The sequence below is a fragment of the Notothenia coriiceps genome, unplaced genomic scaffold (assembly GCF_000735185.1).
Source record: "Notothenia coriiceps isolate Sejong01 unplaced genomic scaffold, NC01 NC01_scaffold00002208, whole genome shotgun sequence".
Classification (NCBI taxonomy): Eukaryota; Metazoa; Chordata; class Actinopteri; order Perciformes; family Nototheniidae; genus Notothenia; species Notothenia coriiceps.
The window spans coordinates 75,874-90,466 of record NW_011334909.1 but is presented as its reverse complement, the minus strand read 5'-3'; the positions used below and the strand labels follow the sequence as shown (position 1 = coordinate 90,466).

Sequence of the window (14,593 nt, the reverse complement as noted above, 5' to 3'; positions counted from 1 at the left end):
ATTTCTTCAAATGCCGTTGCCATGGCAACACAATGCTCGCCTTGAAACACGGTTTTCAAAAAACTTCAGTGAAAATACTCCAAACAGCCCAAAACTTCACAGGTTTGGTAACGATGCAGCCATCAACGCATCTAAGCGTATTTTGGGGTGTCGTCAAATGCCGTTGCCATGGCGACAGATCATTCGCCATCAAGTTAGTTCACAAGTTTGCAGTTCAAATATTCTGCTGCTTTTCCAAGCCTTTTTACTTTATTTTCTTCTCTCATCACACATTCAAGCCCCCTGTGTTCATGTATCATTTCAATCTAAATTCTTCACTTTCTTCTTACACATTTAATTTCAATCTAAATTCTTCACTTTCTTCTTACCCATTTCATTTTAATCTAAATTATTCACTTTCTTCTTACACATTACATTTCAGCATAGCAGTTTAGTGTCAGCTTTTCAGCATAAAGCATTCCCACTAGCAATTTCTTCAGGAATTGCATTCTCTAGTTACAAGATATAATCTGTTATCTTAAGAGGAAAATATACGTTAGTCCTTATTCATGATTGAACAGCTGATAATTAATCTGTAAAAATAGTTTTTAAGTTAAAGAGAGAGGAGGTTGTCACTGTATCATTTCAAGTACAACATCTGGAGCTGGATGAATAACTGAGCATCTAGGACAGACAGTACCCAGCGGAGAGTTTACTGGGATATGGGCACATCATTACAGCTACAATAAAACATCCATGCAAATCTTAATGACCAGATCAACAAAGTGTTAACCTACTAGTGATACCAGTAGTTCCAGCTATAGAGTTATGATGTACTCGACTCTAACTCAAGCAGACAGTAACGAAATACAATTAAATACAAATGTGTGGTAATTTCAAGTTTTTATTATGAAGGGCTTGCATTACATGCTACTTCTAGTTTACTTCAAATATTGTACTTTTTGGTCCTACATTAATTTGAATGCTGTTAAAACAATTTACTTTTTTTCCATATGATCGATTATAAAAAATATTATGCAGTAGTTCAACAATAAGTAACTTTAAATGATCTAGCTTTAGTATAAGTACTTTTACTCGTACTGCAAGTATCACTTTAAGTCCAAAGAAACACATCAAGCTCCAAACATGCTTGATCCTTCATTACCCATGATGCTCGATATTTTCTTTTGTGAGACACTCCCGGCCCTGTGACAACCCAAATTGTTCAATTCATTGACCCCAGTTTGTCATCACCAGTCACAGAATACATAAAGCAACGGAGCAGTAACCTCATAAAAACCTGCTTTATATGTACATATTGGACCTGCACTTTTACACTTACATAATATATTTTTAACATATTCATATTCATCCAAATTGTATATATGAAAACATTTTTTATTGTATTCTTGACTGCCACTTCATTTTGTATTCTTACTAATCCATATGGGAACTCTTACCTTTACTATCCTGTATTTCTAGCTTGTTACTGTTGCTGCTAAAACACCTGCATTTCCATACAGGGATGAAAAAAGGTGTATCTTATCTTATCTTGTTATGAATAAAATACCTTCATGTGTGAAATTGTTGGAGTGCCCCTTTAGAAAAAGACCTGTGTCATGTTTTACTTCAACACTAGGTGTCAGCCTTGCACACATCACCTTTTTTCCTGCATATACCGTATCTCCTGACAAACTACCTGGCAGACAGGTTGCCAGACACCAGATGCATGCCTATCTCTGACCTGACATGTTGACAGCGGCCTATCAGTCTCACATTTTCAAATCTCCCCTTCTTGTTTTTCTAAACTCTTTCCCTCTCTCATGACATGCCTGAACCTGCTCTCTCCACCTCTTGAAAGTTTATGCTAATCCCTGCACTGTGATTTGCTGTTGGCTGTGGGGTACTGTGTGCCCACCGTGCGATCTGATTGGCTTTGTGAGAGACCCTGCAGGTTTGAGGGGGAGCGGGCTTCCAATAATACCACAAACAGAAGTGAGAGACAAGCTTAATGACAGAGGTTACATCTCAGATGAAAGCCGCTGCAGAGAAGGAAGGAAAACAGAGGAAAAGTAGGAGCATTATGAGATAAAAATATTACAAGGAGGAAGATTGAATTTCCCAGAGTGCCTCGGTGGACCCTGCAAACAGGTAGGTGTGACATACTGTAGCTGCTGCAAGGCAAACAACTCTGCTTGTGTTTAGTTTGAGGTTTCTTAAAGTAAGTGTCCTTTCACTCTTTCATTAGCACTTTTCTTATGAACTTCTGCACAAGATGGGTGTGTGCCTCTGTGTTGGTATGTATTTAGTATCTCCTTTGCTTCTGTTGTTCAGACATGAATAATCGTTCCATCGCCTGGTGGCTGAAACAGATCGGCCTGCCACAGTACACCAAGTCACTTGAGAGAGAATATTATGGTCTGGAGGTATGTGAATATAAGCAACATGCAACATATCTCTTCTCTATTTTGTGCTGTGCTTACCTCCTAGTTTGTTGTCTTTATTATTTCTTACTTCTCACTTCTCTGCAGGGTTTGCTGAGTGTGACAGATGTAGAGCTGAAGGATGCCGGGATAGAGGAGCCAGCACACAGAGAAACCATCCTCAACCACCTTTCAATACACCGAGAGACACTTGACCCACAATCTGGTGACACTCACAGCAAACACAGCACACATAGACCCAGAAATATTCAAATTATAACCAAAATGGTCGGATCTTAATCTTTATCCAGTGGAAACATGTTTGTTTTGCAGCTAAACTAGACCAACAGAAAAAAAACTAAAAAACTTTACTAATAATTGTTATTATATTGCCTGGATGTCATTTGACATGAGTGCCATTACAGTACCTGAATATTGGTACGTATGCTAAATCAATAGTTATTTTAATGCCTTTCTCTGAAATGTACAAGTGCTGCTTTTGGTGAACAAACAACTGCAAAACTAATGGCATTCCCATCAGTCTCAGCTGTAGCTAAGATGGTGAACAACAATTTTGGTTTTAAAAAGAAGAAAATGAATTAATAGAAGCATGCATCTTACCAGACATTTGACACCAGCTGTCCGTACTTTTAAATACTTTATGTAATAGGGACACATTTAGATCAGTAGCTTCAAGAGTAATAAAGCTCAATACACAGCTATATTGCTAATGTGCAAACAGCTTTATTATTTGTGTTCTATATTGATCTAAGCTATATGTCCTCCAGTGCTGGTGCATACAGCGACACATAATTACACACCTCATACAATTTAGCTGATTAAATGCAGACTGACAGATTTAATATATAACTTTACAAGATAATCTGTTAAAAGCTTATCTTTAGTTTAAGGAAATTGAAAATGTGTTGCTGTGTTTCTGTGTGATGAAACAAGCCCACAAATAAAACATTATCTTTGAATCACCCTTTCTAACTTGCTGAGCGAATGTAGCTGTTAAACGTATTCATGCTTAGCGTTGAAACTTTGTGCATCCTGGTTTATCAAGTCAAAACCAGACTGCATATATAAAGGTCAAAACCTTGTATATGTTTATTTGTTTTGACTGGCAGGTTCTTGCTTAGTGTAATTTAATGAAGGTTAACATGAAAATAGACAGTCTGAAAGATGATGTCACAATGTCTTTGTTATATTACTATCCATGCACACCAATTAGAGGAATAGTTATATATTTAGGTTAAATATGAATATTAGCTGCCTGACTGAAACATCTTGTGTTTATTCCAGTTTCCTATTCAACAGACTGACATAGTCATATGATCTTCTCTTATTTAGCTAAGCAAGATAGCAAATCAATACTTTCCAACCCTATTCCTAAAGTGTCTTTTTGTCCACTCAGGTGTGAAAGTGGAGAGGAGGGTGAGCCGGAAGTACTCGCTGGGGTCGTCTATGGATCTGGTAAGGCCATGAATTTGGGTCTACATAGCTTCACAAACATCACACACCACGTGTACCACCTTAAGCTCATTTGTACAAGTCAATTTAACCACTGTATATTTGGGTCTCTACCATGTCCTGCAGGTGAAGCCGAGTAAGGATTTGTTTCGTCAGAATGTCCTGCCCCGCCTCCAGCGCGCTGATAAGAAACACCGCCTCTCTGCTTCCTGCACGCAGTTCCGCCCCCTGGATGAGGATAACGCAATCAGTGAGGCGGAGCACTGTCAGGACAGCAAACGCAGGTAAGATGACCCACAATGCCTGGTGTGTGTGTGTGTATGTGTGTATGTGAAAGAGTGTAATTGTGTGCAACTTTCTCCAGGTCCAGGTTTGGCTAATGATTAACTAGGGCCTCGTAAAATGTCAGAGTTTGTATGCTTAAGAAGGCGTACTCACTTGTCTGAAATGACAATATGAATGAAAAGCCTTTAAGGATCTAAAATGAAATTGTGATCTTTACTTTATGTACTTTCATCAACCAGGGGAACAGCTGCTTTTTGATGACTAACATAGTAAACAACACACCTTAGGACTTTGATATTTTGGGCACACTCCCCCTTCAGTGAGTGGTCAAGGACTGAGTGACAAAGGCCAGTGTGTGTGTGTGTGTGTGTGTGTGTGTGTGTGTGTGTGTGTGTGTGTGTGTGTGTGTGTGTGTGTGTGTGTGTGTGTGTGTGTGTTCAGAGGTTGTTAATCTTGAAGTACAGGCTCCCTTTCAGCATTAAAGGGCCAGTTGACCTCAATTATAAAAAGGCTTTTCCATCCCATCATAAGCGCTATTAAACCATTCAGATTGTTTCTCATTCCAACACAATAAAATGGAAGAGAAGGTAAATCAGTTTGAGGTGATACTGAAAATGTACCTTTTAAAAACCTCAACAGCAACTTGTCTTCCAGGAAAGAATAATGTTCCAGTTTCAGTGTTTTGCTTTGCCCGAACAACATGGCAAAACCTGAATAACCTTCACTAACCTGACTACTGAAGCCTGTCTTTTACAGCTGTATTAAGAAGGTATTATTAAAGTACTAAAGTTGATGATTAGGACATCCTTTCTTTGGACTGAACTGACTTTCCAACCAGAAATGCTCCTGAAGAGGCCTCGGGTTAGGGCCCTAACTGTGCCAGATGTTGCCATTTGATTTAATTATGTTATTTTTCACTGCATATAAAACCCAAATTGTCTTAATAACAAAAGAAGCTGGTGAGAAAAAGACTCTATCTTGTTTTAATTTGGTTGAACCAACCCTATAATCATTTTTAAGTTGTATCCTTTCATACATAATTGAGTTAGACAACTGGCAAGTACTGTAAGAGGATACATGGAGGCAAGTTCAGGCACATCTCTCTGCTCCCCAGTCATAAAGTGCTGAGTACTAAGGTTGTAAACTAAACATGTTAGGCTAACGGAGCTTAGACACGACGGCGTGCGTTGAAGCTTGCCGGCGAGCGTGTCTGACGCTTGGCCAACAAACAATCACATGAATCTCCCGCCCCGGACACACAAGCACGCGGTTTGATTGGCTAGAGCTTGTACTGGCATATGATTCGATTGGCTGACGCTTCCGTCAAAGCTTCAAAAGTAGAACATTGCTCTACTTTTGAAGCGCTACCACAATGCAGTTTGGCGAAGCGTGACATCACCCCATTCAAAGTGAATGGGCAGAAGCGTTGAAGCTTCAACGCACGCCACCGTGTGTAAGCTCCGTAAGGGAAGCAGAGAGGCCTGCTCCTCGCTCTGATTGGCTGAGATGCGTTCAAATCTGATGAAAATAACGGATAAACACACATAACTGCACAACNCGGAAATTGTTAATTAGACTTAGGAATGCATAGTACCACGAAACTATTTTCCGCGAAGAAGTCAGGATAATGTAGAAAGATCATCGGTTGCTTCACTAACAAGACCGTAACACTGGCAACTGATAAAGCACTGTGACAAAAAACGACAATTGTGTTTAGAAGAGTTCAATCACTATATCAGAAATTAACCGACCAATCGTACCCCTACGCATTTACCGATACTGTTGCGTCATAAGTATGATAATCTGATAACTAGTTCACGAGCGTAACACTTGAAATAACAACAAAGTTAGTATAGCACGATAGGTTTATTTGTAATCCTCACTATAGAAGTCACTATACCGAGTCATATCACATAGGTAGGTGGATACGAGGTCAAACGTCACTTCTCGATTAGCAGAAAGTCGTCATTTACTAAAAAGCACGTCAAGTCCATTCGTACAACAATTTCTCAGCCGCCTATTCGATCTCTTAACTATATTGCGATGGTGTCTCGGCGACCAAATTGAAAGACTAAAAGCAGTCAGAGATACGGAGATCCAGAAGAGAGTAAACAGACAATGAGTACACGAGTTCACACACATGGTATTCTCGAACATACAAGTAGAACAGTTTACCTACTTGTCGAATTCGACTATTAACCTAAACAAATCAACTACCGCATAACTATATCAGCTCGGAAGTCCTAGTAACCAATGTACTGTCTCTTTCCGAATTCTTCTTTATTTTGTGAAAAAGTTTACACGAGCGTACTGAAGGGGAGTCGACTACAAACTTTTAGAGTAATTTTATTTTACAGGTAACAAACAGGCACATCTACGACAAATGAAACACCAGGGTATACACAGTTACTATTGACTTAAGTTCAACTTCCTTTCTACCACCAAAACCCAAATAGTAAGTTTTTGTAATTTTGTAGGGTAGTTCACTGGAACCTGTTGTACAATTTAAGTGTGGGTGAACACACTTGTACGAAACTTCTCGGAATTCCACGGCTTTGTACTCATTAATTTTCGATTAGTACGAATTAACGACATTCGTCTATAAGCTCCGTTTTGTACTTTTTGTAGTTGTGATAACTTCGAGACGCTACACCCAGTGAAACTGTCAAAAGCCTACATTCGACAAGTTTTACTACTATCCTTTCCTTTAGGTCTACGCTAATTAAGTCGTTTGTAAAAAAACGATTAATCGGGGTCTGTTTGACATTAAATTACACCGGATTACAAAAAACAGTTTAAAAGTTTACTTCTCACAGGGGTTTTGGGAACCAGTCCCCACGGTCGAATGTTTTCCTAACGTAATTAGGGACCTAAAGTTACGCTCGAAAAAGATTGGGTCGGTTTTTAGTTTACGACCCTTTATAACTTTTGCACATTATATGACATACCGTCTTCTTTTTCCAGTTTATGCGAAGAGTGAATACGACAGTTACAACTTTCGTCGAGTCGGAGCGAGTCAGGGCGGGACACCGGCTCAACTCGTTCGGCACTACGTAGTCACGTAATACTGTTCTCACGTGACACAGAGTTTGTGTGGTGCCGCTCCGTTGAAGGACCCGTGTACGGTACCTTGGCATCTATATGCGTACCTCTTCGTCGACTGCCTTTGTTCACGAACTGGAAAGGTACTAGAATGTACTTACTAACATTACAATCGTTCGTTGGTTACTCTCACCTCTTTACAGGTAGAATCCGTTCACGTTCAAATAAATATATCGTGGAAAGTTGTGTTACCGTTAAGTTCCCCACGGAAAAATGTTTTTACTTTCTTGTTAAGTTGTTTTCCGTAAATTTTTTTTCAGGGTAATTTTTTCTTTTCTATTACTTTATCTTTGTAAATCTTTTATGTAACTTATTTTTCATGTTTAAAGTTCCCGTTCCACCCCATAAACTTTATATTTTTTACAGGGATTAATAATCGGTATTATTTTTTAGTTTAAGTTGTTTGACAACCGTGGTGTTGAAGTATGTCATTATAACTTTAATACCGGTTAATGGTCAAAGTCTCACCTAAACAAGTACCAGTCAACCCAAATAGACAAAGTTGGGTGTGTTCTTCGATTCTGTTGGTATAGTGTTTAAGGACAAACAAATGTTTCGGTCGAATTTTTGGTCAACCAGAAAAACAGGTCACGAAAAATGTTCTAACCCATTATTCTGTACTCCCCATTTCACCTTTCCATGGTGAACGTATACCTAATGTTACCTGACGGGGGGGAAAGGAATCCCCCTTAATAGGTGTATTTTGGTTGACCTTACGACGTGATCCAATTCGTTGGTCTCCCTCTGAACACCTTCAGTGGGCGTTCTGCCCCTGGTGAAAACCCTGGTTTAAGGAAAGGTAATTTTCCGTCGGAGGTAGGACCCTTATCGGGAGGTTTTGACTCAATGCCCCTACACAGGTGAGAGGTTATCAAATTTCCAATTGAGTATCTACCACTCTTTGTTTGTCTACACGTTAAGTCGGTATTAAAAATTTTATTTACAGTAAACAGAATATACAAACATACACTTCCTGACGGGCCTACCCCCTTTAATCGGGAGTTTCCGGATTTTAGGCCCAATTCGTAATAAAAGAATTTCCACAAAAGAATTACACGTAAACAAGGACAAGTTTATTTGCTAAATTTTACTTTACTCTTAATGGATGTCATACTTTTGGAACGAGAGTAGTTCGTGGTTGTCTCGGGAATTACCCTTAAAAACCCTTTCTACTTTTTCGACCGTGATATGAACGGGGTAGTTGGTACCTATTGGTGCCCTTATCTTGGCAAGTCAAAATTCAATTTAAGGTGTAGGGGACTCTCTGGGAGTGGACCCGGGGAAACATACTCATCCCTCCGACTCCCTCCGGGGGTCTCCTTAGAGAAGACGAAAAACATACCTGTTTTGGTAGTTGTTGTCTCTGACGTGATATCGAGTCACCAAAAACAAGACCAAAAAAATAACCTTCGGCCAACAATTGGGTGACACTCTCAAAAGAGTCTGTAATACTAGAACAACTTTTCACACCAACATATTGGGCTATTTCCCGGATGGGGGTCGAAATGTCCTGTTACTTTCACGGGAAAAAAGTTTTGGTCTGTTTTACAATGGTAAGTTATTTGAATTGCTAAAGTTGAAGGACCAAAAGTCTAAACCGTTTGACATCGTAGAAAGGTTTTGTATTAATTTATCATTATAATAGGGGGTTTGTCAAATATTTATATAATATATTATATATAATAATAATATATTTTTATATATATATATATATATATATTAATTATATATAATATTATATTATAATATATATATTATTATATAGATTGTCGTCTATATTATTTTATCTTTTTGTCGTCCGGTTAATTCAAGAGTATTTAGGGGCATCGTAGGCTGCAAATTTCAACGGGTATTTAATTTCAACGGGATTACCACCACTTTCATAGCCAACTCACCACCAAAACCTAGTCAAAGGGGTCATTCTACCAAAAAAGATATGTTAAAAAGGGTAAATTTTGGGTCCTGGCCTATTTTTCCTGGAAGATCACAAAGGGTTTAGTAATGATAAAGGTAAGCGTCTCGTAAGTTGTCCACGGTTGCACAAAAAATTATTAAGAGTCACCTCCCGGAACAACCTCTTCGGGGAAGACTAACTACTCACTTTAAGTTGTCTTCCTTCGGGCGAGGCAATCGGTCGTTTATTGCCCAAACCACCAGGTTCGATAACGAACGTCTTAAGTTGCCGACGAAGAACAATAGGGCGTAAAAACACAAAATAAGCATCGTGGCACATCGACTGTCTAGAGTTGTTTAGAAGTGTTTAGTAGAAACGGAACAAAATAGAGGGCGCTACTATCTAGATCGCCGGGTTATTTTAATTTTAACTATGTACGGACGCTCACTCACACGTTTCAGTAATGTCTAAACGACCGTAGTTAAGGATAGACCCGAAATTCTTTGTTCGTGGCGTCGGTTAATTGTTGACCGCCACTAGACAATGTGTTAGATCGCGTTTAACGCCGACGGAAGAAGAAAGATAGCAGGGATACACACAAGCATACGTAGACTCCAAATCGTTAGGTGACAGGGTGCTTCCAACAATCAAGTCGCCCGTCTTGCAGCGAGCCAACCCAGACAAAACAACAGACTTGGACAGTACGTCGATGTCTTAACGGTGGTCTAACGGACGCGGCTCCCTTAAACGTGTGTTGTGTGTGTGTGTGGGTGTGTGTGTGTTTGTGTGTGTGTGTGTGTGTGTGTGTGTGTGTGTGTGTGTTCGTGTGTGTTGTGTGTGTTGGTGTGTGTGTGTGTTGTGTGTGTGTGTGTGTGTGTGTGTGTGCTGGGTGTGGTGTTGTGTGTGTTGTGTGTGTGTGTGTTGTGTGTGTGTGTCGTTACGTCTGGTTGTGTCCGCCGAACCCTTTTTTTTCGTACCATCCTTTGTCATTGTCGAATAGTTTGGCTTGACGAATTTCACTACTTATTTAGTAAGAGGAGACCCCAATTCGGTAAGGACGCGATAGTAAATGCCTCTCGTGTTATTTACACGGGAGAATTCTACCGACCATTACATTAGTAATCTCTTTCACTCCCCCTCTGTTATAGTTTCCCACCCCTTGACCTCTTTGTTTCTGTTTACATTGCGAGCGACGCACAGAGTGAGGTTACGACACCGGAACCCCTCTTCGAAGTTCAACCATTTGTTCTAAAAAAAAAGGCGTCTCGCATATAAGCGAAAAGTTTGTAATGGGTATTTGTTCCGACCGGGAGGACTTTACTCCAGATGTCGAAACAAACATTAAAAAGAAATTAGAGAGGAGGATCCCACAACAACACTTTTAATTTTTTAGTTAGACTTGGGGTCTTTGATTCGCCGCGCATTTTATTACCTAATTAATGTGTCGTCCTCCTTACTATAACTACAAAATAAGGCAAATGACGGTAAAGTGATGGGAAAAAAGATAGAAAATAGGGAAGAGAGTGTTCAGGTAAAAGAGGTTTTGATTCCTTTATGACGGAGCGAAGGGTGGGGAGCGAGGAACAAGGAAATGAAACCGGAGACATAGAGAGAGTCGGAAAAAAAGTGGGGGAGAGTGACACTAGAGAGGAGATAGAGAGACGGTGAATTCTGTGTGTGTTTGTGTCGAAAAACTTAGAGTTCGATTGACTGCCCGAAATCGGCAGTAAATGGGAGTCGGGCCGAACATGAGCGTGGGCACGCCCTATTCGGAGTGGTGTGCGCCGCACCGTCGGGTCTTTTCTGCCGACCTGACGCCTTTTCTTGCCGATTCGGCGTCGGGAACACCACCGGAAGTCGGACAAAGGGATAACACTGATTGGCTGTTCAGCTAGCGAATCAGTGCATGAGAAGCGTTAACGGAAGTGAGGGAGGTAAACAAATGATTTAAAATGGAAGATGGAACACACACGGACGGCTATTTCACCTCATCGGTTTATAGAGCTCCTGTTCGTTCATGTTTTCAATGGAAGAGAGTGAAAATGGAAAGAAAAACGCTATTTGTTGTTTGTTTATATCACGGAGTCTGTTCTTCTTCTCTGTCTTCCGGTTGTTCCGGTTGTTGCCTCTTTTGAATGATGAATACACACTACCGCCGCCTGCTGGTAAGGAGAGTTATTGCCACTCACGCATGCGCAGTTCATACGTGCTCGGCTCGGATTTGCGGTGTGTTCCAGTGCGCGAAGTCGGCAAATACGCAGGAGAGTCCGGCGACGCAACAGTCGGTGTCGGTGTTGGCAACTTCTCAGGTGACTGGCCGGTGTATCTGGGCCTTGAGTGTTAGCGAGGCTTGCTAATGTAAACAAAGACGAGATTACGTTCAAAACACGTCAGGCATTGTCTCTGATAGCAATTTTCTGTGGGTCCGCCGCCGATTTGACGTCAGATCGGCAGCAAATCTGTATCCTCTCATTGTACCCCTGTTTTTAAAAGATTTGGGTATACGGAGGAAAAGAGAGAGGGTTTTATTTTCTGACGCTGCGTGAGTTCCCCGACACATATTTATGTATAAAAGACATCACAAAGTGCATTTTGCATGATAGGTCCCCTTTAAAGATATGTTGATTGATATGAAATACTACATACAAAACATACATTTTTAACTATTCTTTTAGACTTGTGGAAAGAAAGCATCAACATTTCTCATTTAGGTGATAATTTTACAAAATTTCGGACATTTGAGTCTGAACATTTCCTTATTTACCAAAAGTAAGCACTAGAGGATGCCTTGGGAACTGTGGAACTTTCTTGGGAATATCTATATTTATTTATTTGTATCTGTGTGTATCTTAACAATACATATCTTTAAAGAATTTTATCTCAAATTAGTTTTTTCTTATCATACCAAGACCATCTGCACTTCTCAACATACTGCACTTCAAACTGTCAGTTTCATATCTATATTTGGAATTAATTTAGCCTACCGAGGTTATTTTACATCATTTCTCGCCTGATATTTATAATATATTATTCCTAAAAACATGGCACAAATATTTAAGAGCACTTGGATGTCACTACACATAATTGTCTTAATATATGACCTCATGTATCCTACTACTAGGTAGGCAACTTTTCAAAGAGTCTATGATAAAACAAATTCCTGAAAAAAGCGCTGATAACTGAGACAACTAATTTTGTAAAAAATAAAAAAGTTATTGAAACAAATTCCAATCATGTATTTCATGTTTATTTGGGATGACTTTATACTGAACTAAACATTTTGAGATCACTGTATTTGTTGGCAAGTTGAAGGTGCCCCTCTTAATAAAGTAACTGACCCCAGCATGGCCCCCCCAGTGAAATTGGTCTAGGACCGCCACTGTGCTGCTGTGAACTAATTCAAACCTGAAAACAGTGTTGTGTGTGTTGGGCAATAACTTTCAGTTGGTCTAATAAAAAGTGATGTCACCGTTTGAAGAGACTAAACCAGTACCATATGGTGGATTTATGGGCACATACCTCTCTGTACAGCCACCTACAATATAGCCTACTGCTGACTGCAGCCAGGTACTGTGTTAGCAGCTCGGCTTGTGTCGGTATCCGAGGAATGCCAGGCAGATAGCGGTGTTTCAGCACCGGGGCCTGGGGCGGGGGGAGAAGCAGGAGAGCTCGGGAAAACTTGTGGGAACTCGTCCGAAACGAGGAGGAGGAGGAGGGCGAGGAGACGAAGGAGGGGGGCTGCCTGGGAGGGACCGGCGCGGAGAAACAGCTTGAACATACAAATCCTCAGCTGTTGTTGTTTGTCGGTGTTAATTTGGACCAAGAAACAGTGAAGCATGTCCGAGAAAAGCGAGCTGTGAGGCGGACTGACAGGTAGGACCGTTAGCCGCTGAAAATTGAATGTTTTTGAAAAACGGTTAGCTAAGTTAACGTTAATTAACGCGAGACTTTCGATGTAAGTCAACCGTTGATCGTTTGCTTGCCAGCTTGTTTAACGTTTGGTGTGCAGTTCTGTCTAAACTCTTATTTTGTGACACATTAAGCTGTTAAAATCCCACTGTATTTAATTTTTTTAACAGAAAAGTCGACATAACTTACTTTGGTTTTATCTTGCTTTCTACCTTACCTGAATCAGTTCACTTCAGCTACCTGTTGCACAATCTTGACTCAGAAGACATCACGTTAGAGCAGAAGAGAACAATGAAAAGTAGGCCTATTAACCATAGAAATTCACTATGAGGTATAATTGTTGGCTGGTAATAAAATAGTTTGAAACATACTTAAATGCGGGGTCTTGTTACATGTGTCCATAGGGGCTGTGCAGCACGTTGCACAGGTGTTTCTGTTGTGCAGCCTGGGCCAACGCCCCTCAAACAGGATGTAGCAATCTTACCTCGTAACAAATCTAAAAGCTGAGATTTATTTTGGTTTCTGTGTATTTATGTCATTGTTGTGAATTATTTGGGCACATTTTGAACATGCCACTTGAACAGTTGTCATTTTATTGTTGTCATTTTATGAGGTAGGTTAGGCTACACCCAGCATAAACATAATTCAGTCTGACAGAACAGACTTGTATAATGAATACAACGGCAGGTAATACAACTGTGTTGAATCAAAGGTTATGGTCATTTAGGATGCTTTAGGTTGTGCTGTTGTTGGACAAAAGAAAACAACTTCCCCACCCCTTTCACATAATGTAGGGTAGATTAACTATTGGAAACCCCAGTATAATGCAATACATTTCATTATAATCATACATTATTTTACAGAGTTCTAATCTAGATACTCAATAACATGACGATTAAGTAAATTAAGTCAACCTAAACACAATACAAGCGCAAAAAAATGGTGTAGAGTTGAACTCACAAGTCAATCAATAAAATTGTTGATTGGCAACTGATTTGATAATATGCTATTTTTCAGGAAAAAAAGCAAAACACGTTGCAACAGTCGTGAAGATTGCATTTCCTTTTTGTCCCATGTGATGGTAATCTCTATAATCTTTTGGTTTTGGACTGTTAGTCATACAGAACAAGCTATTTTGTCTGCTACAAAAGCCAATGAGGTAATCACTTTGTTTTTCTGTGAGTTTGGAGGTTTTAAAAATAACTCAAGTGACTTTACATCCTCCAGTTTAAAATGAACACATGGTGGGTTCATACATTTTATAAGTCTATAGCAGACGGAGTGCTTTGAAACGACATTTAGACATTTGTGATGTTGAAACACAATGGTGAATCAGAAAATGTATGGAAAGATGTATGAACGTTGGTTTTAATTATAAGGAAAGCAGGGAAAAACGATTGTTTTTATTGTTTAGACGGCATTGCTGATATGCAGATCAGCAAGGTTATTTTTGTAGATCAAAACAAATATTTGAAGGGGGTTTGTTTTAACAGCACCACAACATACTGCCTATGATCACAGCTTTAAA

The 14,593-nt window shown here is 39.8% G+C and overlaps 1 protein-coding gene across 3 annotated transcripts in view; it reads left to right on the top strand.

The window, feature by feature from the left end:
* The first annotated feature begins 1,985 nt into the window (after nucleotides 1–1,985).
* The window catches only part of sh2d3a (SH2 domain containing 3A), a 22,528-nt gene continuing 9,920 nt past the window's right edge, over nucleotides 1,986–14,593 (top strand). Inside the window, exons 1-5 of one of the 3 annotated variants that reach the window (XM_010795826.1) lie at nucleotides 1,986–2,130; nucleotides 2,314–2,405; nucleotides 2,511–2,628; nucleotides 3,820–3,878; nucleotides 4,002–4,159. In XM_010795826.1, the coding sequence (XP_010794128.1) occupies nucleotides 2,316–2,405; nucleotides 2,511–2,628; nucleotides 3,820–3,878; nucleotides 4,002–4,159 (425 nt within the window). In that variant the 5' untranslated portion in view covers nucleotides 1,986–2,130; nucleotides 2,314–2,315. Of the gene's footprint in view, nucleotides 2,131–2,313; nucleotides 2,406–2,510; nucleotides 2,629–3,819; nucleotides 3,879–4,001; nucleotides 4,160–12,880; nucleotides 13,030–14,593 lie in introns of those variants that run through there. The other 2 variants (XM_010795818.1, XM_010795833.1) reach the window with 2 other exon arrangements.